The sequence below is a fragment of the Abramis brama genome, assembly GCF_963993115.1.
Source record: "Abramis brama genome assembly, chromosome: 16".
Classification (NCBI taxonomy): Eukaryota; Metazoa; Chordata; class Actinopteri; order Cypriniformes; family Leuciscidae; genus Abramis; species Abramis brama.
In genome coordinates, this window is record NC_139978.1 from 21957553 (window position 1) to 21981982 (window position 24430).

At 39.1% G+C, this 24430-nt stretch overlaps 1 protein-coding gene across 1 annotated transcript; it reads right to left on the reverse strand.

Annotated features, from left to right (window-relative positions):
- Positions 1-1286: 1286 nt before the first annotated feature.
- Positions 1287-20895, reverse strand: wnt2bb (wingless-type MMTV integration site family, member 2Bb). The gene is made up of 5 exons (XM_084138680.1): positions 20026-20895; positions 15894-16114; positions 9918-10195; positions 8693-8957; positions 1287-2403 (listed from the first exon to the last, which is right to left on the reverse strand). The coding sequence occupies exons 1-5, from the start codon at positions 20382-20384 to the stop codon at positions 2174-2176; spliced, it is 1353 nt and encodes a 450-aa protein (XP_083994806.1). The 5' UTR covers positions 20385-20895; the 3' UTR covers positions 1287-2173.
- Between the last annotated feature and the right edge of the window lie 3535 nt (positions 20896-24430).

Sequence of the window (24430 nt, forward strand, 5' to 3'; positions counted from 1 at the left end):
CAGTGCAACTTCATAAAAAAAGAGTTATGGAATGACTTTTTTTAACAAGACATTTTAAAGGACAAATAATTGTTTAATTTCAACTAAAATCAAACTTTTAAAGTCCATGTAAACATACTGACTAAAAGTGCTGTCAGAAACGTTTGGTGTCTGTTGTCAAGCACAGCTCACACAGAAGTAACTTTCAAACAGCTTTCGGTTGGAAATTTCGCTTCCGTGGCAAACTTCTCTTGACCGTCTTGAACTCATAGTGAATCTGCGAGGAAAAAAATTAAAACATGCAATTCCAGATCGAGTGAATTTATATTGAATACACATGAAAATTGCTGAACAACGGTAAATGTGTCCACAGCATTTCTGCTGCATAACATGCTCTAAGCTGAAAATTAAGTGATTTAGGGGTTAATACATTGCATTTTTCTTTTGATAAATGCCATCAATTATAAAATGGTCCTTGAGAGTGGGTCATTGGCCATTGTAAAATTGCATTTTTTCAATACAAGCAAACCTTCTAAAAACATGACTTGTACCCAATAAAGGAGAGAAGATTGTAGGAAACAACATGCTTTGGTTAGAAAACAAACCATCCTGAAAAAGCTCTGAAATCACAAGCAGACACAAGCCCCACTGTGACGGAGGCCTGTTCAAAGCTGCCTCTGCCCTGTCATTAAACTAATCAGCTCATTATTGGACAGTTCAGGTTGGTCATTGGTCACGTTTCGTAGAAAGGGAGGCCCCTTTATTAAGCAGCCCTTATGTCTAAGATCTCTCTTAAGATACCCTAATGCTAAGTCTGATTTAAACCAAGGGGTCAATGTCTGGCTGGTTAGCATGACTCATTAACCCCTGCAGGTAGATATACTGTATACCGTCATCCTGATTATGAAGTATTATTCCAATTTAAAAGAAGTTTTCTATTTTAATATATTTTAAAATATAATTTATTCCTGTGACGACAAAGCTGAATTTTCAGCATCATTACTCCAGTCTTTAGTGTCACATGATCCTTCAGAAATCATTCTAATACACTGATTTGGTGCTCAAGAAACACATATATATATATATATATATATATATATATATATATATATATATATATATATATATATATATGTAATTAAAGTAGATATTTTACCAGTGCTCAATTCTTTCTAGAGGATTTTTTTTTTTTAAAGAATGTATGGAGTGAACTTGACATCATTATCCTGCAGTTCCAGAGTAATTTGTCACATGACGTTTACGGCTAAGGGGAAGAAAAGCAAAATAAAATGACTCTTTATGTCTTACTTAATGTCTTTATATGAACTTTTGCTGAAAATATAATTACACAGTTAACAAGTACCACAGCACAGGAGAGCTAAGGAGAGCTTACACCTCTACCAGTCACAGCTGTTAACACCATTCTTCTTGTTTACACAGGCAATGATGAGTTTTATAATAACATGTCATTTACGCTCAACTGTTAGCTAATGTCCTTAGTGCATGCTCATTTATATTATTAATATTACATCTAACCCTTCCAAACGCCTCTGTAGCTTCCAGAGAAACTCTCTGTTAGGGCTCCATGTGGAGTGAGCAGCCCACATAGCTGTCATCCATTTTGTCCGCTTGAGTCCCTCTGACCAGCCTCATTCGTTCTGTTATATTCGGTACCAATATTCAGAGTAAAATACTGTAGTCCAGTATGTCACAATTCTGTGTTGTCAGTAACATGTGATGTACATATTCAGCTATTAGCCATGATAATATCTGATAGGCTCAGAGTCAGTTTAAAATATTTTTTTAAAAGCAGCACACCTTTTGTCACAAAACAACACTCATAGACAAAACTCTCACGTCAAAAACGAAACAAAAATATATATATATACCAACACGATACAGCACAGGTTGTTCTTGAATCCTAAACCTTTACCGTCCTCCGATCAATTCAAAACAACAACAAAAAAAAGAGAGAAAAGAAGAAAGAGAGATACATCTGCCATATCGGGCAAAGTGTGCAAGGCGCTCATGAGAAATGTAGATTTCAGTTGTAGTGCTTTCACAAAATAAGTTCAAATAAAGCCATGCAACAAAGAAGAGGGATTGGGGGAGGGGTACAAATCGCAAGGGATGGACTTCATATCCCAGAATGCCGTGGACAAAATCCTGAGGAACGGGAGGAAGTGGGCGTGTCTCAGGTCTGGTCCAGCCATTCGGCACGTTTAGGAGCTTTGCAGGTGTGAATGTCGACAGCCTCCTCGCAGTCTTTGCACTCGACGGCGCAACACCACTTAAACTTACACTCACACTTGGTGATGCGTTTTACGCGTGTGGTGTCGTAGCCCCGTCCGCAACACATGACCTCGCAGCCGTCGGTCCCCCGGGACGTCTTGTTACAGACCCGACCAGCAGTTCCCAATGAACCTGGAATGCAAAAAAAAGGAAATGGTTTTGTTGAACACATGTTGAACTAAAAGACCCAGAATTTACATTGGACATCAAGTGGTGACCTAACATACCCCCAAAAGTAATGCATTTCATGATGTATTAAGCCCACAACAATACAAATAAGCATAAAATCATTTAATCATAGATTCATAGAATCATAGAATCAAATTAATTACAAACTGAAATATATATATATGTATATGCACCCTGATCTGTCATTATAAAAATTTCCTGCTACCATAATGTTTTTACTTATATTATTATTCATTATAATTTATTTATTCATATAAATTATGTTAATATACGCATATTTGATGTATATATTTCTACATTTATATTAGTAATTTATAACCATATTTCATTCCTTTTGACTACCAAAAAGCACAGTTAAAAGTTTCTGTTATGAACAAAAAATAATTAAATAAAGAGAAAAGATTCCCATTTGTAAATGCATATTTTTGTAATCAATAAATTACCATTAAACCCTGACGTACCAAATATGATGCATAAAATGAAACATTAAAGTTTTACGTAAAAAACAAGTTAAGGTTTTTCTTTTTCTTTTACATATTTTGTCTAAAGGTTTAACAGACAGGCTAATTCTTTTTTTTTTGTTTTTTTTTGTGATTTTTCTTATTAGTATTTCCTATTTCAGGCTTTACAGAGTTAATGGAGTCCCGGTCATATAATTCAGCCAAAATACCATTTGACTGGACACACAAAATTACATCTGCAAAATAACAATGACATAAAATAACTAATAAATTTTGATGAACAAATGCAGAAAAATACTCTTAAAAATAAATGTTCTTTATTGACATCAATGAGTCGAATCTTTAACATCCACCTTTCCATTAGACAAAGTTATTTTTTTTTATAGTGGACAAAAGGTTCTTTGGATTAGTACAATAGGTCTTACCACTAAGACAAAACGGTTCTTTTAAGTAGTGTTCATGAAAGGAGTCCAAAACGGTATCACTGTGAAAACTTCTATGAAACATCCTACCTAACAGTCTTGTAACACAAAGTCACAAAGAAAGTAAGACTGACCATAAATAATCAGATTGGTGTTTTGGAGTCTGCATGTTGTTGTTTCGCAAGGTTAAACACACAGTGGACAGTGATGGTCTCTTTCTTAAAAAAAAAAAAAAAAAAAAAACTGCTTGCCCTGCGGCCATGAGAACCAGAGAGTGATGGTTGTGCTGGCAGCTTTGAAAGAATGGGATTTGAAAAATGAGCCTGTTGTATCCTTGGGGTGCAAATTCCACTGGGGTGGTGATGCTGGTGGTGGTTAGGGGGTAAGCGCATTGACCCTCTAAAATCACTGAGCTGTGAGCTGTCTGTCTGACCCAAACACACACTCAAACCATCAGACTGATGCATGAGCTGCAGTAGTATTCTCAAAAAAGCATAGTATAACTCAGTGTGACGTGATATGTTTCCAGTAGGAATATGTTGTCTAATCTATTAGTCGACTAGTTCGTTTTAGGGAAGCCCTGTATAATTAGGTTTCTCAGTTGTGTCCAATATGCTACATTTCTTATGGGGTGTTCACATAAGATGTGTTCTTTTGTTCAAAAACAGCTAAATGGAACAGAATACAACAAAATGTATGGTTGAGTGGCACACCACCCCAAAAAAGTAAAACATCTGCATGTATTGCAGCAAAGCATAACATGTGCTAAAATGCTTTCAGAGAAGTTGCATTTCTAGAATCATCCCCTGTGAAACACTACAGATAAAATATATATAAAAAATGAATTAATAAATACATATATTTTACAAATTAAACAAAAATATATTAAAAAATTTAGTCATAAAGTTAGTATTTATGACCCATCACCAAATGAACATGGGACTTGTGCCGCTAGTCCAGATGATACATGCAGAAGTGTGTGTCAGAGCATCAAGGATTAACGGAGCAAAAAAAATCCCATCCCACCTCTTCTGACCCTGTCAAAGCCTCTATTGCCCTTTTTACCCTTAAGGTTTATGGTTAGGTTTAGGGCAGGACAGGGCAGGTGTGAGAGTCAATTTACCTCAGTTACTGAATCCTGTCTTTCTCCACACATCAAGTTATGTAAAAATGAACATGGCTTACCACCATCAGACTGGATCTCAGGAGTGAGGATCCTCTGAGGTCTGCAGGTGATTCAGTGGCCAGCCTGTTACGGTACATTTACACAACAGCCATGTACTAAAAACAGAAAAGTTTTTCCTTTGCGTTTTCCGTGTACAGACAACAACGTTGTCAAAACAATCCCCGTTCAAACGGATTGACGAAAACGACTAAAAACGCTGCATTATGCTGCCAGGCCAGTAGTTGGCGATGTTACTTTGTGAAGAAAAACTATGTGGCTATAGATTTCACACGGAATGCGCATGACCGTTTTCACAAATTTGCAAACTTGCAATTTGAAACCCGTTTTCAAAAGTTTGCGTTTTCAGGCCCCCAAAACGCATAAAAAGTTTTCAGTTCTTAGTTGGAAATGGTGTTGTGTAAGCGCCCACTTAGACTTAATTAAACACTTTACTGTCTCTCATAAACAGGATTTTATTTATCACAATTTTATACCTTTATTCATCAGGCAGACTAAGCACTTGGTATAATCTAACTCTTAATTCGGAGAAGTCTATGCAAAATCCAAGATACTGAGTGCGTCAGCAGTTAGTCAGAGTTAAACATTTGTGACATAGTAATGCATGAGTCACAGTATAGGTTAGTGCTAATTGCATTAGTACTAAATGAGTCAGTATTTACACTGCTTGAAAGGCATCGCTGTAGTGATATTCTTTAAACATCCGGGTTTGGTTTGTTCTAAATTCTTTAAACCATTTAACTAATAATGCCAGTCGTAAGTGTGGTATCTTCTGTTTTTATTGTAAACTTTGTGGTCTTTTTTTAATGCATATATTCTTTGTGAAGAAGGCAACATCTGACCAAAGTATTGATGAAAGAAAGAAATAATTAATATATATATATATATATATATATATATATATATATATATATCCCTTGTGTGGTGTTCACATCCCAATTTCCCCCGTGGTGTTCCCTACAAAAAATAGCTTATAAATCACTTGTTATGCAATATTATCACCCAATATTGGATTCAATCTTTTTGTCAACTTGTTCTCTTTCAGTTAGGACTGGTTTTATATTTCTATTTGCATCTGATTAATCGTAGGCCTCATTTATTTGATAATAGGCATCTCATTTTTTGAGTAAAAAAAAACATTATTTTTGAATAATTTTGGAAATATTAAATAAAATCTGAAGAAAATTGGCACTGTTGATCACACTAGTCTACTTTAATTTTTCACCAGGAATTTTGTTTTGAAAAACTTTTATTTTGTACAATATGGCACAAAATGGCATATTGTCACTCTCGTGGTGTTCCCGGTCAAAAATGACCGGCCTACAAAAAATAGCTTATAAATCACTCGTAATGCAATATTATCACCCAATATTGGATTCAATCTTTTTGTCAACTTGTTCTCTTCCAATTAGGACTGGTTTTATATTTCTATTTGCATCTGATTAATTGTAGGCCTCATTTATTTTAGAGTAGGCATCTCATTTTTTTAGTAAAAAAAACATTATTTTTGAATAATTTGGGAAAAATAAAATAAAATCTGAAGAAAATTGGCACTGTTGATCACACTAGTCTACTTTAATTTTTCACTAGGAATTTTGTTTTGAAAAACTTTTATTTTGTACAAAATGGCACAGAGTTACACTTGTGGTGTTCCACTGGGCCGTTGAGGGCCATTGTTTCAATTGGCCATTGAAAGTGAATGGGAGAGACATGTGTTAGAAGTCCATGAGGAATATCTTTAGATCTGAGTGATGGATTATGGTGAATTTGGGCTCTTTTTAATCTTAACAATCTCATGTAAATAATGATGTGCCATTTTCCACAATTTATGCATGCTTCATTGAGTTATGAGTTAAAACGCGACATAAGTGCTAGGCTACATCTATATTCAAGACTCTGTGTGCGCCTGTTGGGGTTTGTGTGTTACAAGTCCATTAGGAATATCTTTAGATCTGAGTGATGGATTATGCTGAGTTTGGGCTCTTTTTAATCGTGATAGTCTGCTGAAAATAATGATGTACAGTTTTTTACGATCTGTGCATGCTTCGTGAAGTTATGAGCGAAAACCAAACCCGAGTGCTTCATGAGTATACACTTGGCTAGGTGCGTCTGTGGTATTTTCTGTGTTAGAACGCCTTGAGGAATATCTTTAGATCTGATTGATGGAATATATTGAGTTTGGGTTCTTTTTAATCGTGAGCTCCTGCTGTAAATAACGATGTGCCATTTTTCATGATCGATGTATGTTTCCTGAAGATACGAGTAAAAAGGCCAAGTCTAAGCTACCTTGCTTGGCTACATGAGTCTGTGCGTCTATGGTATTTCTTGTGTTAGAACTCCATGAGGAATATCTTTAGTTCTGAGTGATGGATTATGTTGATGTTATGTCATTTTAATTGTAAGCATCTGCTGTAAATAATGATGTGTCATTTTCCACAATCGGAGCATGTTTCATGAAGTTACAAGCGGAAATGTTTCTAAAATTCAGCATCCATATATGGTTTACACATGGGTCTCTTGAAGGGCTTCTTTTACAAAAACCTCGCTCAAGTTTAGTAAAAAGCCTGAAACAATTATGCTTGTTGTATTCTACTCATTGAGACCTTTCAAATGACATATGACACAGGACTATCTGAGCTGTATGATGTACAGTATTTGACATATTGCTGAATGTAATACAAAAAAGTAGTTTATAAATTATGATTTTTTTTCTTCTATTTATCAGCAAATAACTCAGCACTACTTAGGAGTTTATCAAATTGGCTACATTCATTGTAAATTTCAGACTCTAAGCTTTCAAATGACACCTATTTTAAGTTGATCAAGGTAATATTTTTGAAAAATATTATGATTATTTATTTCACAGCTAGGTGGCGCCTGCGGGGGGTACACTCCGTTTTCAGAGTGATAACTCAGCACTCGTTAGGAGTTGATCAAAGTGATTAGATGCATTAAAAAGCTGAGATTCTAAGCTTTAAAATGATACATATGTTGTGTTGTTCCATTCATTGGTTGCATTGGTCTCTCCCATTCACTTTCAATGGCCCATTGAAACAATGGCCCACAATGGCCCTCAACGGCCCAGTGGAACACCACAAGTGTAACTCTGTGCCATATTGTACAAAATAAAAGTTTTTCAAAACAAAAATCCTGGTGAAAAATTAAAGTAGACTAGTGTGATCAACAGTGCCAATTTTCTTCAGATTTTATTTAATATTTCCAAAATTATTCAAAAATAATGTTTTTTTTACTCAAAAAATGAGATGCCTACTCTCAAATAAATGAGGCCTACGATTAATCAGATGCAACTAGAAATATAAAACCAGTCCTAACTGAAAGAGAACAAGTTGACAAAAAGATTGAATCCAATATTGGGTGATAATATTGCATAACGAGTGATTTATAAGCTATTTTTTGTAGTCCGGTCATTTTTGACCGGGAACACCACAAGAGTGACAATGTGCCATATTGTACAAAATAAATGTTTTTCAAAACAAAATTCCTGGTGAAAAATTAAAGTAGACTAGTGTGATCAACAGTGCCAATTTTCTTCAGATTTTATTTTATTTTTCCAAAATTATTCAAAAATAATGTTTTTTTTACACAAAAAATGAGATGCCTACTATCAAATAAATGAGGCCTACAATTAATCAGATGCAAATAGAAATATAAAACCAGTCCTAATTGAAAGAGAACAAGTTGACAAAAAGATTGAATCCAATATTGGGTGAAAATATAGCATAATAAGTTATTTATAAGCTATTTTTTGTAGTCCGGTCATTTTTGACCAGGAACACCACAAGAGTGACAAGGTGACAAAACCCCCCCTAAAAAATTAAGAAAATTGTCACAAAACATTTCAGAAGTATTTATACCATTTGTGAAACAAGTCACTAAGTTTCAGTCCAAAGCGATAACATTAACTAGTATTTTCGGGAAAAAGAAAATCTTCTCCGGGTCAAAATGACCCGAACACCACATGAGGGATATATATATATATAGTGACAGAAACATGTCAAACTAATTCCGCCCTTATTTGTGCTGTGTAATAGGCAATGAGGGAGCTTACTAGCTTTTTTAAACACTCTCTTAGTGTCTTGTAAGCACTGATAATTCCTTCAGGTATTAAATATTTAGTCATTTCATGTTTTCGTTTTCATTCTTACCTGCAGCTTTGTCCATGAGGCAGTAATCAGGTGAGGTTTCGAAGTACACCAAGTCATTTTTTGTGGCTTTCCTGAAGTCTTTATTGGCTACTGTGAATCCTGTCCCATCTTGGTTCATGGTGACTTCGATGGCTCCGTTGTATTTTTTGCGAAGGTAATCTCCTGTTTTACGGAAATCTGACATTGCCAACCAGCAGGTTCTCAGAGTGCACGACCCACTAACTCCATGACATTTACACTCCAGCTTCATAAAGCGTTTTACAGCCTGTAAAACAGAGAAAACATCCCTAGTAGTAATTATATGAACAGATTCCATGTGGCCAAGAATAGCCTCAGAATGTAAACAGAGTTTCACAGGAATGTTATCATTGAACAATGTTTTTGTGTTATTTATGCCCGTATTTATATACTGAGTTGTTTAGTTGTAATCAAGATTTGAAATCATTTTTTATTTTTATAATTCTGAATCATTGTATTGCTTTCAGCTTTATGACATCAATCACTGTTTGCAGATACCATTCAAATAAAATAAAATAGAAATAAAAACAAAATCCTCTGTGACTTCTCGTATAATTGCCTTGAGTTTACCTGCACGTAGGCTAGGGCGCTTCATGCCCAAAAGTCTTGGACATGCAGCATTTATGAGAACGGGTTAGAAAAGGTGGCCTCTCAACTGTCTTCTAGGGTACATTCACCATGTTGTCATTATCATGTGACCTACCAGCGTTACTTGCATTGCTTCACTGCCATTCACAAATCCTCTCCTGTGGCATCATGGGATAGTAAAGTGTCCATCGCACACTTCAGAATCTCGCCAGAAGAAGTAGGTCATCCATCATACATTTGTGACATACTGTTTTTATATACTATATTGTAGGGAAGTATGTGATTTCGGATGCAAAACTAAAGACGTGGCGCAGCGCAGTGTTTCTCTCAGTATGCGACCCTGTTTACACTTTGATTTGCTAATGATTGAGCCTCTTTTTATGGAAAGGGCTCTGATAGTAATGCCATGCAAAGTGATAGAACATAATTTATGAATCATAACCCGCCAAATTGGCTAGTGTGTTGATATGTGTTACCCGCCACAGAGGATTTTCACCCGCATCTGGTGAGTTGGCGGGTGTTAATTTCAAACCCTGGTTGTAATACTGGCTTCATTCGTTCGACTTTTCCACCATACAGTTATATCACCATGAATGCATCACATAGTCTCTGTTCTCACCATTCTGCCACAGCGGTTGTTATGAAGGTTCATGAGTGCTCGTGCGTCTTTCACAGTTCGCTCTTTTGCATCTACGAATGCTTTGGCGAACTTTATCCCATAGTTGATGTTATCACTGCAGCCACCCCAGTCAAACTCTCCTCTTTTGTCGCTGGCCCGGCCGCGCTTGTGGGGGTCACAGTTGCACGACTTTAGCTCCCCCTGACTGCAGGCACGGGTAATAGCGAAAACGACTCCCGCCGAGGAGATCGCATATACGAATGCCGCCTCACGACTGCCTGCGAAAACAAAAATCATGAAGCCACAACAAACACATTCAGGTCCTTAATCAGACACTCAAGACATTTAATCACACCCTCCACTCTCAAATAATCCCAAACATCACTTCTGATTTGTCCGCCAGAGACCTGCCTAGGGGTGTGACTTGCCCCAGTGTGAGTGTTTGGTTTAAATATTAGTATAGGCCTAATCCCTCCAGGGTGGGCCATTCTCTGCTAGGATAAATTGTTTGAAGGTTAGCAGTCTGATAGTGAACTGCCACAGTTATTTTCTAACCTTAACCTGCTTTTTCTAAGCGTCCTGCATGTTTGGACTCACGCCACATTACATGAATGTAAGAAAAATACCAAATGTAAATCATCATGGACAGACTCCAGTTTTGCGATGAAACCAAAAGTGTGTTCTTTAAAACATGTATTATAGTTTTAAATATGCATTTTCCATTATAATTATAAAATTACAATATATAACATATTTGGTATGTTACATATTGTATAGTTACATTTACACTACAGTTCAAAAGTTTGGAGTCAAGATGCTTTTTAAAGAAATTTATGACTTTACTAAGCAAGGGTGCGTTAAACTGATCAAAACTGACAGCAAAGATATTTACAATGTTACAGAAGAATTTCATTTCAAATAAATGCTTCTTTTGAACTTTTTATTCATCCAGAAATCCTGGAAAAAAGTTAATGGCTGCTGAAATTTCCTCTTTGCCATCACATAAATTACATTTTATGTTATTTTAAATCGCAATAATATTTCACGGTACAATATTTCAGTTCCCCTTCGTCAGCTCACTACTACGTAAGTCAGAAGTGATTCTGACGACTGGGGATCGCTTGCGAGAGCCTATCTACTTCCGAGTGAAATAAAACGAGCCAATGCACATTGGCATGCGATAATTGCACCAGCTGCTGTGCGTCGCATCCTTGTCTTTCAATTGAGAGTGAGTGCTCACATTAGGTTGCATTCCTGGTGTGTAGCCGCGGCTATCTCCCTGTGCGTTTCAGCACCTCAGAGCACTTCAAAAAGAGCTAACACGATCTGTCTGCGTGTTTTTCAAGATGTCATTCAGATCTTGTGTTTCTGGATGTGTCCGGCACTCCGGCTGACGTGCTTGGGCTATTAGGCACGCTGAAATGGCACTCATGGATGACTCATGTTCTCATTGCGGGAATATGACCATCGCGGTCGAGACTCCGTTACCTCGAAAGAAGTGGAGCCCCTTCGCTTCTTCCCCGATCCAGAAGAGGCATACTTCGGTTAATAGCCTTGATCCTAATAATACGCACCTCTCCTCCCGGGCGTGCTCTCACGGACAAGGCTTATTCAGCCTGTGGAGAAGCTGCCACCGCCCTGCATGCCATGGCGCTACTGCGAGTCTAACCAGGCCAAGGCGCTCAAGGAATTGAACGGGGGTAGTTCCGACTCAGGGGTTATGCAGGAACTGCCAACAGCGATGGACCTTGCCCTCCGGGCGACGAAAGTCACTGCACACTCCCTGGGTCGGGCGATGTGCACGTTAGTGGTCCAGGAGCGACACCTGTTGCTGAACCTGGCCGGCCTCTTCGGCGACGCTATGGAAAACTTTGCCCAGCAGTTTTCTGCAGCACAGAAGCAGATGGAGGCGATTAAGCACATCCTGCCCCGATGGCCAGCTGCTGCCTCCACCCAGTCGTCGGCGGCGCCTCCGCCTGCTCATCGCCTAGGGTGCCCCCCTGCGGCCGCCTCCACCCCTGCTCAGCCTAAGCAGCAGCCTCCACCCAGGTGGCAGGCCGCAAGAGGAGCGCCCAGCCCGTCCAGGCCCCCGCTAAATCAGGGCAAGGGCATAAGGGCAAGCGGCCCTGAGACGGGCGACCCAGCGATGGAGGAAGTTGCTCTCCAGGAGATAGTGTCCGCAACTCTCCGTCCCCCGGAGGAGGACCGGGTGGAGAATCTTTTGTTTCATTTTGTTTCTGTTCTGCCGCTAGCTCCCCGGAAGAAAGGTGGTGGGTTACGGACGATCTTGGACCTGCAAACCTTGAATCGGGCCCTGCACAAGCTCCCGTTCAAGATGCTCATGCAGAAACACATTTTCGAATGCATCCGTCCCCAAGATTGGTTTGCAGCAATCGACCTGAAGGACGCGTACTTTCATGTCTCGATTCTTTCTCGACACAGACTGCTCCTGCGTTTTGCGTTCGAGGGACGGCATATCAGTACAAGGTCCTGCCCTTCAGGCTGTTCCTGTCGCCCCACGTCTTCACGAAAGTCGCGGAGGCAGCCATTGTTCCACTCCGAGAACGATGCATTTTTATTCTCAACTATCTCGATGACTGGCTGTTTCTGGCTCAGTCTTGAGATCAGCTGTGCGAACACAGGGACATGGTGCTCCGTCACCTCAGCCTGTTGGGCCTTCGGGTCAACTGGGACAAGAGCAAACTCTCCCCTGTGCAGAGGATCTCTTATCTCGGTATGAAGTTGGACTCGGTCAACCAGATTGCGTGACTCACAGAGGAGCGTGTCCGGTCAGTGTACTGCTTGGAGTACAATCAAGAGCAGGACAGCGGTTCCACTGAAACTTTTTCAGAGCCTCCTCCGCAGTAACACTGCTTGGATTGCTTCATACGAGAGGGCACGCTTTTCCAGCGTTATCCAATAAGTCACACTGAGTGGGTCTTGCGGAACAGCAGTGACTGACCTTCTCTGCTTAGAGCTCCTACATCTGCCCAAACACTGCGGTCAGGCCAGGAGGCTCAAGTGGAGCGCTGGAAGGACCAGCAGTGGCGTTTTGGTAGATATCCCCATTCATCAGAATCACTTCTGACTTACGTAGTAGTGAGCTGACGATGGGGAACGTCTCGGTTACGTATGGTAACCCTTGTTCCCCGAGGAGGGAATAGAGATGTAAGTCCCCTCACCACAGTTGCTGAGCTTCCGCTGTACGGGCAAGTCACAGGTCTGGCTACTCAGCGGAAAAACAAGGATGCGGCGCACCTGCTGCTCATTATATGCTCGCACCACGATGCACAGCAGCTTCTGCAATTATCACATGCCAATGTGCATTGGCTCGCTTTATTTCACTCGAAGTAAGCGATCCCCATTCGTCAGAATCACTTCTGACTTACCTCGGGGAACGAGGGTTACCATACGTAACCGAGACGTTTTTCATTAAATAAATGCAGCCCTGATAAGCATGAGACTTCTTTCAAAAACCGCCAAAAATCTTACTGACGCCAAACTTTTGAACAAACATTTCTTGTAGAAACTCTAAGAAAGTTTTTGTGAAAGGTAAGATGTTCCTGTTATCACATTAATTTAATAATATTATAAATTACTAGTATTAATAATAATTGGGCCACATTGGAGGACATATCAATAGATTTAAGTTAGATTTTTTAAACTAATAGCTTCACAGATTTTACCAAAAAATTAAATGCATAAATCTGCTAAATGTGGAGTAGCATTTAAATACCTTGAAGTTATTTATATGCTAGTAAATATGAATAACTTCCGCAGAACTTAAATTTTGTTTTAATGGAATCTTTTATTGTAGGACCCCCTGCCCAGATCTCCACGTAAAGTTGTCCTTCTCACGCTGCACTGCAGTCGTTTTCAGTTTCCTGTTGCGGCTAAAATGTGTTTCAATGATCTGTGCTCATGTAGTACAATGACATCTGGAGAATATCTATGTTTGAATCGCTTCATCATTCATACAGCAAGATATTCTCTAAAGAAAAATATATTTTTTTAATAGTACAGTTGCCGTTTATAGGAGAATCCTCTCTTGGCAACCGCTCCAATTCTAATTCCATTTCATAAACTGAATACACGCAGTGCTGCGAGAGTCTGTCCGGCTGCCAGAATCATCTCTCCAAACATTTACATCCACTATGCCTGTTTATGTGGTAAAGAGGCATAGAGAATGCTGGAGGGGTGATATTTTCACACAGGGATCTTTGGAACGCTGTATGAAAGCCAAACAGAAAGCACATTTACAGTGCAGATTTCTTGAGTAAACTTCAGGTTCAGACTGAAATAAGTGATCCTGTGGGGTTTTGTCTGTTTATCACACCTGGCCAGGGATTTGTGTGAATGTGGCTGGATTTTCCTGTGAGTTCTGAGTCGTTTCATTAATATCCCTCAGTGATAAACAGTGATGGACATGTCCAAGAGAATAACTGTTTAAAATGTCATTATCCTATTCTGATCCATACTGATCTATGTGGTGACAGTGCAGAATGCTGATCTAGGTTTTTACCATATGAGATGCACAGAGAGATATTTAAAAAGAGAGAAAGTTTGAGAATCAGTTTGTAGGGGCTTTCGCACTGGTTCACACTTAGTTCCAATAACTATTGCCGGAAGTACCCGCTTTTTGACGTGTTCGCACCGCAGGAACTGGGTATGATTTTAGTTATAGAAACACCTTTTGGGGAGGGGACTAAATTAGCTCCTGCTTCAAAGTAGGTTCTTACAAAAAAGACAATAGAACCATTTATGACGTACTCCAAGGACTTTTCATAGGAAGGACAAATGGATTTGCAACGGTCGCTTTATCGCGTCCAGTGTAGACTGCTAGTAGCTATTGCGGTGCAGCACGATGCAACGCATCAACGGTCGTGTCCAGTGTAGACACGTGTAACCCAGCACAATAGGACCTACTAGTGACGTAACTGCACATTGATTGGCCGAATGCATGCCGAAACACTGGCACCCGCCATTTTTAAAAACTGTGTAAACACACAGTTTACGTATGTTAACGAACCAACTCCACGAACATGGAAAACAGCGATAGACTGACTGATGCCAAAGTCCAGGCGCTTCTTAACCTTTATGTGGTGGAGCTCTTTATGTTGTTGGATGCCACGCTTAAATGAAGTCGCTGTCTGTCAGCTTACAGGGTTCAGAGTTCCTACTGGTGCTGCGAATACAACCAGGAAAAATGGCCCTAGGGTAACATTTAGTTCTCGCTAGTTCCTATAATTGATTTGCTATAACTACCCAGTGTGAAAGCCCCTTATATCTGTTTCCCAGCAGGTGGTAATGGATGTTGAGGTCTTCTTGCATTGTGTGATCCAGCACCTCAGGATTGTGAGATCACTGACTCTACAGTTAATATAGTTTTGATAGTTTCAATAAAAAAAGAAAAACTAACAATAATGATCAAATTTACTTAATATTATAGTATTGTCATTATTATTATTAGTTTAATGTCTAACAGTCCACTTTAGACATTCTACTAACTATAAGTAACTTTGCATCATGTCAACTAGCAGTCATTAGAGTATTAGTAGACAGTCTGCTAACACTTTATTGTGATGGTCCCCCAACAGACATTCTACAGACTATAAGTAACTTTGCAAGTTCATGTCAACTTATTCTACTGACCCTAACCCTAAGCTAACGGTCAACTAATAATTAATCTAAAGTGGACTATCGAAATAAAGTGTAACCTTGAATTAATATAATAATGAATAATGGCTAAAAAAAAATCACCTTTAAAATTCAAATGTTATGCATTGTATTTCTCACATGCAGTAACAAATATTACTTATAAACTAGACATTGCTGCTACATTTAACATTATAACTTCCGTCATTCTCTCCATTTAAGATTTAGCATTTTTATTTATTTATTTTTTCTTCATTAGCGATAATAATAACCTTGACTCCTTCTGTCTCCAAAACGCACAGACACATTTCTAGCACTCACTGCGCTGTATGACTCTCCCAAAAACAGTATGGTCTCTGTCCAGGGCGCTGCAGTTCCAGCGGTGATGGCGGAATTGATGCTGGCACTCTCGAATCCACTCTTTAGCCCCGCCACCGATCGACTGCATGATGTCTGGATACTTCTGACACAACTGTCTCTGTTTATTCACCAGCCCGGGAATATTGTCACAGATCACACGTGCACCAAGGGCTCCAATATACCTGAAATATACAAACACAGAGGCTTAAAACCTGAATTATTGAACCAATCAGTTACAGTTTTTGCCAATCGGTACTCTTCCGAAAGTGCTGAATCAGTAAACATTCAGTGATTATGCATTGCCTGACGCCAAAGAGTTTGATCATTCACAGAATCTTACCACTCATTAGTGGAATTTCAGAGGGAAGTTTGGCAAACTGGCATGTGTCATAAACAGACATTAACAAACCAGCCATTATTTATGATTTATGCTAAGGCACAGGCATAATAAAATCAACATCAACCAATTTGGGATACATTTTTGAGCCTCTATGATAACCAATGATTAAATGAGTTAAATCTTTAGTTTTCAGACTATGCTCTTTTATATGAAGTATTGTGTTTTAGCTCCAATTATCATTTGCTGTGATGTCATACTTGATTCTACTCAGGTAATCAGAACAGAAGGAGATTTAATGAATTATGTTGCATTCTGTCTCTCTTTTACTCTCTAGTATAGTTTTCACTCCTATACTGATTTTTTCAATCAATCACTGTTCGATAAACTGTTTGTCTAATGCCAACAGAAACTGGGATAAAATCCCACTCTTTCTCACCCAAACCGCATCACATCAAGCACACACTAGGTCATGTCAGACTAAAGGAGGATTTAGTTCTAAATATTTTAGTCTGCAAAAATGTGCATTTCTTATGAGAAAATGAAGTTTTTACCTTTTTAAAAAATGTTTGTGAATGTTGATCAACCTTTTGATTATGACTGTGTTCCTCCCACTCCGATGCCTCATTTGACTGTGATTATAAGGGCTTTATCGGACCCTGAGCTTTGCGTTAGATAGTTAGAGTTTGGAAACGCTCACCCACACACACCAGGCTGGTCTCACACATTGTGGTGGTTTGCATGTTGGCTTTAACAGCAGCAGTAATTCATTATCCACAGGACCACGACCACATGCTGTAAAAATACAGTAAAATCTGCTCTCATTTACACTGCGTGTCTGTGTGTGTGTAGTTAGGCTTGACTGGGTAAAGAATATACAACTAGTAATTTTTTGCTTCAATCACCCATATAGTAGTAAAAACTCCTCTCCTCCCTATTTCTGTCCTTTCCCCTCTCTCCATCTCTCTGCATCTCCCCATCTTTGTCTTTTTCGCCATTGGTCTAATCACATTTTCTCCTTTCCATAGATTAGACAGAAAGAGAAGTTAGGGAAAACAATTATCAGGCCCCATATCAATCATATCTCTCCAAATTTTTCTCTGAATCAGTGTCCTAAAGTTTCCAGTTCTGCTGTTCTGGATGAATGATTTGAGAACTGTCGAAACTTACATGTGCCATTATGTGTCATTCTTTATGTATGCCAATTGCAATATGGTTGGATGATTAAAAAACTAGCTTGTGTGCCATTCAGAAATGAGCTGAGAATTTAAAGAAATTCATATAACTGTCATTTCTAACTAGAAAAGCACAGTTTATCAAAACACATTAATCTTTTAAAAAAACAAATTTTAAAAGCTTAAGTTTGAAGGTTAAATGCCTTACAGATTGACGATAGATAAAACGATAGAACAACAGACAGACAGACAGACAGACAGACAGATAGATAGATAGATAGATAGATAGATAGATAGATAGATAGATAGATAGATAGATAGATGCGTCTTCTTCATTCGGGTTCGAACAGCGCGAGGGAGCGCAATAATGACAGCATTTTAGCAGATTTCTTTTGGCCGTAAAGCAATTGTTTACATCGCGAGACCTGATATCACGCGATACTTCCTGACGCGGCGGCCGGCGGCCCGCCGGCTCAAAGTTGCAAGTGCGGATTTTCCGCTCACGGGCACCAGGGGGGTGCGAAACGACCACCATTCAACCCGAAATAAGTAATATAACCATTCCAATGACTCCGAAGCTGTTCAGTTAAGGTAAAAAAGTTACTTAGATCACCTTTAAAAGTAATGATTTAAGTAATTAATTAACTTTTTGTGGACAAGGGTGGAAGACCATGCCAAACCCGGTACAAAAGCTCACAGGTCAAAGATGAAGTTCACTTCAAAGGACACACACACACACACCTTAATATCTGTGTGGAAGTCCAGGACAGCCTTACGTCTGGCTTCGTCTGTGTGTGTGTGTGCGTGTGTCTGTGAAATAAGTTCACTAGTATGAGACACTAACAGGCCGCCCAGTAGCTTTAGAGGATGCCTGCTCTGTCTGTTTAAAGTGATGGATGAGCCGATCACAGAGAGAGAAAGAGGGAGCAAAAGATCCCTTTCTCCCTGGCTCTGGTGAGTGCCTCGCATTGGAAATGTCAGCCTGAGTTATTACACAACGATAGTAACAAAGGACTTGTTTTCCTCTGGTTTATTTTTTACTTCTTTAGTTTCCGTGCAAATCAAACTTAAAATTAAACTGATTTCTGAGCTGTTAGTAAGGACTGACGCAATTGTTAGGGGTCCAGTATGTAACATAACATGATCTTCATCAGAGAGCGGCAGAGTGCTGGAATACAGCATGTTTTATACTTGGTAGGCATATTGAGCAAAAACATTAAATTAACATTTTTCACGCAACCACATGCATATATATTCTAAGTATACATAAAACCCAAACACTTCTAAACTACATTTATATACTTGAGCAATGAGCATGTGGCTGGTTAATTCATGATTGCTCAGACTCACTGTACTAAGTGTATGTGCGTGTGCATCTAAGCAGGAGGCCTGACACATATTGCAGTTATTTCATTTATTCTTCTGTTATTGGCTGGCACCACACTTCAAGCACACCATGAAAAAAAACAACCCATAACTCTGATATAATGATGTGCAGGGCCTGTTACTATACATAAGCACAAGCTCTGGGGAAAACCCCATCCCTCATGAGCATTTAAAATTATATTTTGAGGGGGCGAAATGCACGATTTGTGTGTTTCTAGAATAATTGCATTTTAAATGCCAATATCTTGGTGGAGAGGGCGGTAGAGCTACGTTCCTGCACCGAACGCAACGTGTGTGTTCATTTTAGTAACTACTCGAGTTGAATGCCATCTTCCGAGTCCAGACCTCTGTCCACCAACAGGGTGCGAATTATGGGGAGTTTGGGGGGTCTGAACCCCACAATTAAAGCTAAACCTCCCCAAAGAAAATAAAAACAAAAGGTTGGGGGTCTCAAAAGTATGTATCCTTTCGAAAATAAGTATAACTTTACACATATTTCAGCAGCGTTGTCAAACAAAAACGGTGTTTTAGTAACCACAAAAGTTAGATGAGTTATTCAGATCGCGCTAAAGAGACGCTCGCGAACAGAAGTCGCGTTCGCCTGAGAAGATAACCATAGCAACAGCTGCGCGAGCACTTTCCGTAAGGATCCGTAGCTACTAAATATACATACTGTCTTTGTTTATCACTTCATTGTGTTTACATTGGATAGGCTGCATAGGCCTAAGTATATATGGAAAAAAGAGCTTTGTTTAAAATGTATTTAAGATGATAGTTGGCTAACTGTGCTAGGGGTGCCAATCTATTCAGCTGCGCGAGACGAACCTCATATTTCGCCCTAAAAACTAACGACAGAAATTGCTTTAAGTCAAACACTCTGAACCCAGCCAGCCCTATACTTTAAATTACCATTAAAACGCAGATATAATTAAAAACATTGCCCGAAGGATTAAAACTGTTTTTCATTAACCTAATGTAGAAATAGACTACAGTGCACACTTACACATTGTTATTCAAAACTGTTACTAAATAAAACACTAGATATTTATATATCCAAATAACAGACATATGCAAATGTCCAGTCTCCCAAAATGACAGCAGCTCGGTCACCGTGAGCAGAAAAAAAAAACCCGCTCGGTTTCTGCGCGCGAGTGTGCGCCAGTGACGGCGCGCGGGGATGCTGGACGCTACTCACCACCAGGACGAGTCCACGCGCGGCGTGAGGATGAGCAGGAGTAACAGGAACGCGCAGCACAACCTCGAGGACGCACGGGGACCGTAGGATGAGCCTGAGCTGTTTCTGATTATGTGTCTTAAATCTGAGCCTCCGGGAGCAGCGGTAGATCTGTTGAGAATCCGGGGCGACCCAAGAACTTTACCGCAGCCAAACATAGTTGAGCGTGTCCTCCAGCGGTGATAAGAAAACGCGATTCTGTACTGTAGGAAACGGGTGTAGAGAGCGTTTAGGTCTGCGAGGACCTGCTGAAGTTTGGATTTCTGATAGCTGGACAGATGTACGGAGTTCCGTGCGGACGATTCTCGGACGGATATCATGTATCTGCCCGGATATTAGCGTGTGCCATATAAAAGTATTCCCCGAGATCTGGCAACCGCAGCAGAAATAATCCAAGCCAGACGGCAGGTTCAGAGAGCGCTTTCTTTTCTTTTTTTTCACCTCCTCTTGAGAACAGATGAAGTCTCGGTGAGGTGCAATTTGATCAGCAAGAGTGCCAACTTTTCCACTTTTTCTCCCCACGTTTTGCGTTCAGGCAGGGCTGTGAAACACGCGCCTCTCCGTTTTTCCATTGGAGTCTGCGAGCGCTGATAGCAGACTGCGCGAGATAAACCGGGGCGATGAACTGTGCGAACTGCAGACCGAAGGGGTGGGCGACGGGGGGAGAGAGAGAGAGGGGCGATAGGAATGTTGACAGCCCGCCGTCTCTCCGCTCTTATTGGGTAAAGCTCACAGAGACCGGAGCCCCGGGGAAGCTTGAGCTCGCGCGGGATACGCGCCGTTCCCTGGTCAGTGGAGAGACACGCGCCACGCTCCTATCACCTGCTGAACAACACGCAGCATCCTTATTTACACACCCCGCTGGGGTTCAACCTCACAAACACATGATAATAGGGGAAAATGAGATTACACACTTTAATTTTTATCGTTGTCACACCTATATTTGTTTAAATCCATGTTACAACAATGTCCGTCACTTGTAACAATAATATCCATTCACTTAACTCGACTTTCCAATTAAATGCCCCAACACCAATAATAATAATAAATTGGTCCAAATACTATGGGCTACAGAATATAGGCAGTTAAGACGTTTGCCATAAACTTTATTTGTCTATTTTAGTGAGTTAAAAAGATGAACAGTTTGGATTTTAGCGATGCCGTATAGTGACAAATACTCATCAATCAATGTTCAATGACTGGAACAATTGTTTACATTATAAAGTCAGTTTTTTTTTTTAAAGTTATTTTAAGCGTATTTTGCTCGTAGGATATTATGCAGTTGCAAAACCCATATTATGATAGCTGTAGCCTATCTAATAAATTACAATCAAACATTTGAATGCACTGAAGAACGCAGCATTCGCACTGATGGCAGGCGTAATCGTCTGGAGAGATGCGCGTGTCTGAATACACAAGCTCGTGTTTACAGATAAGACTCTAGAGCTTGCACGAGTGCTGCTGTGTATACACATCGCGTGGATTCCAGTTTCAAAACATCACATAGTTGCTTGTTGCACTCTAGATAAGTAAAACTATTCTCTTTATTAATGCAATGTGTAGGAGATAATCTCACAATGGTCTGTTTTAACTAATAAATACTGCAGCATCCTAAATTTAAATGGCGGCACCGCTCCTAATGTAAAATAGATTATTTAAACCACACAATATAAAGCATTCAAATACAGTTCCAACAGTAACAGCAAATTCAGTTCCAGATTAGGAATCTGCAACACCCAAGACTGCACTTCTGTAACACTTCACTGAGCACTTGAAAGTGAACTGGCGCAGAAATAGGCCCAAATCCCTATTGGAATTGAAACTATTAGCGTTAACTGCACTTTCCACCAGGGATTAAATGAACAATTATAATGTTTAGCTGTAAATCCTGAATTAGGTTAATCTTCTTGCCTGAAATTTTCATTTGTACTTAAACTTTAGCCCCTTAGATGCTTTTGTCCACATAAAGCTGGCACGGCTTATAGTCTGTGTGAGAGTGAAACAGAGAGGCCTATCCTCTAAACGTGGAGAACATTTGTGCATGTCAGTTAAGATGGTGATTTTATGGTAAATAAAGAGGAATTATAGAATGACAAAATAATAGTAAATCACATTTTACACTGAACACATTGTTTTCACTTTCAATTTGCTAGTCTGTTCAGTCATTTTAAGTCATTTTTAGTCCACTGACATGTTATTTGAAGTTATATAGATACTTTCTTGCTGATGCAGTTTACTCCAGATTATTGGACAGAACAAGGCATTTTGGGAGTTTTCAAATTGAGAAACTATTTTAAAAAAATCTAATATGTTTGATCTACATATTTCTGGTTGTGTATAAAACCAAGCTCTTTGAGAAACTAAATTTAATAATTTAATAATAATAAAAATTCTCACAAACACCAGAAATGCAGGTCATGTGACAAATTTCTCTGGATCGGCGTATACGACAGCGTGTTCCAGGTCCTGCCAATATCCAGCAACTTCGCACAGCCATTGAAGAGGAGTGGACCAACATTCCACAGGCCACAATCAACAACCTTTTTTTTTCTTTTTTCGGCCCCCAATACAGTAAAACTGCACATTTTTAGAGTGGCCTTTTATTGTGGCCAGCCTAAGGCACACCTGTGCAATAATCATGCTGTCTAATCAGCATCTTGATATGCCACACCTGTGAGGTGGGTGGATTATCTCGGCAAAGGAGAAGTGCTCACTAACACAGATTTAGACAGATTTGTGAACAATATTTGAGAGAAATAGGCCTTTTGTGTTTGAGTTCAGCTCATGAAAAATGGGGGCAAAAACAAGTGTTGCATTTATAATTTTGTTCATTGTATTTATATACATACACATAACATTAAAATAATTGTTTTAATGATTTCGAAAGAAGTCTCTTGCTTTATTCCTATGCTGGCAAAGCTTAATTCAGTAGCCATTACTCCTGTTTTCAGTGTAAAATGATCCATCAGAAATCATTCTAATATGCTCAAGTGACATTTCAAATTATCAATGTTTAAAATAGTTGGGTTTCCTAACAGTTTTTGGAAATGTGATACATTTTGTTCAGGATTCTTTAATGAATAGAAAGTTCAAAAGAACTGTATTTATTTGAAATATTTTGTAACATTATAAATGTCTTTGTCACTTTTAGTGTGCATGTCTTAAAGTATTAAAACAAATTTTTTTTTAAATGGACTGACCCCAAACTTTTAAAAAGGTATACATACATACATACATACATACGTACTGTACATACCGGTACATGCATAAATTAGAGAAATACAAATTAACAAGCACATTACTGTGATACTGAACATTGAGGTTTGGCTGGATGCAAAATGCCATTACTCCATGAGATCAGCTCTCAGTCATGCTCGTGTGTCTCTCTCTCTTTCTGACTGCTCTATAATAAACGGAACATACACTCAAGGTGACCACAGGGTACAGGAACACCTGAGAGAATGAGCTCACAGTTTATTTCTGTACCTGTGTGTGAATCTGAACCTGTGTTTGTGTGACAGGTCTTAACTCTTCATTGTCGTAAGGTTTGGCTCTGTTTCAGGAATGAGGACACTGTGAGTGTACTCCTGCCTCACTGCTTAGAAGTTCACCGCTGGCTATTTTAGAAAGGGGCTCTGGGAAACTCTCACCTGATTATAAAACCTCTCACAACTGTTCAAGTTCTGCTAATTCTGTCCAATAATACATTTAAATTAGTACAGCTCTGTAGGCTACTTCCTGTAAAATGTTGCAGAGTATGTGAAACTTCATCTTAGCTTGTGTGAAGGTACATGTAATGTGTGAACAACTTGTTCTACCCTTGTTGTACAATTTGGTGTCCCCATACTTAGAATAGTGGTTTGTCGGGGAGCCTTCCAGACAATATTACATCAAACGACATTGAAGTTATTATGTTTTATTTATATTAAAATAATTTTAGTAAAAAATGGTTTCATAATTGTGAATTGTGATTAATAGAGATTATAATTAACAACATCTAAGAAGTAACATCATTTTAACATTTTCTATATGAGGGAAGACAAGTAAATACATTATTTTGTTTCATCCGCTTAATTTTTTATTTTTTGTCATGACACCTCTTAGAAGAGTTTAGCATGGTTATATGATGTTATGTATGTATCTGGTCTTGGCTGAATAGTTCTGGTACGCTGATGCTGCTGCTGATATTGCTGCTGCTGCTGATATTGATTATTGCTGCTGCTAATATTGCTGCTGCTGCTGCTGCTACTGATATTGATTATTGCTGCTGCTAATATTGCTGCTGCTGCTGCTGATATTGATTATTGCTGCTGCTAATATTGCTGCTGCTGTTGATTTATACTGCTGCTGCTGATATTGATTATTG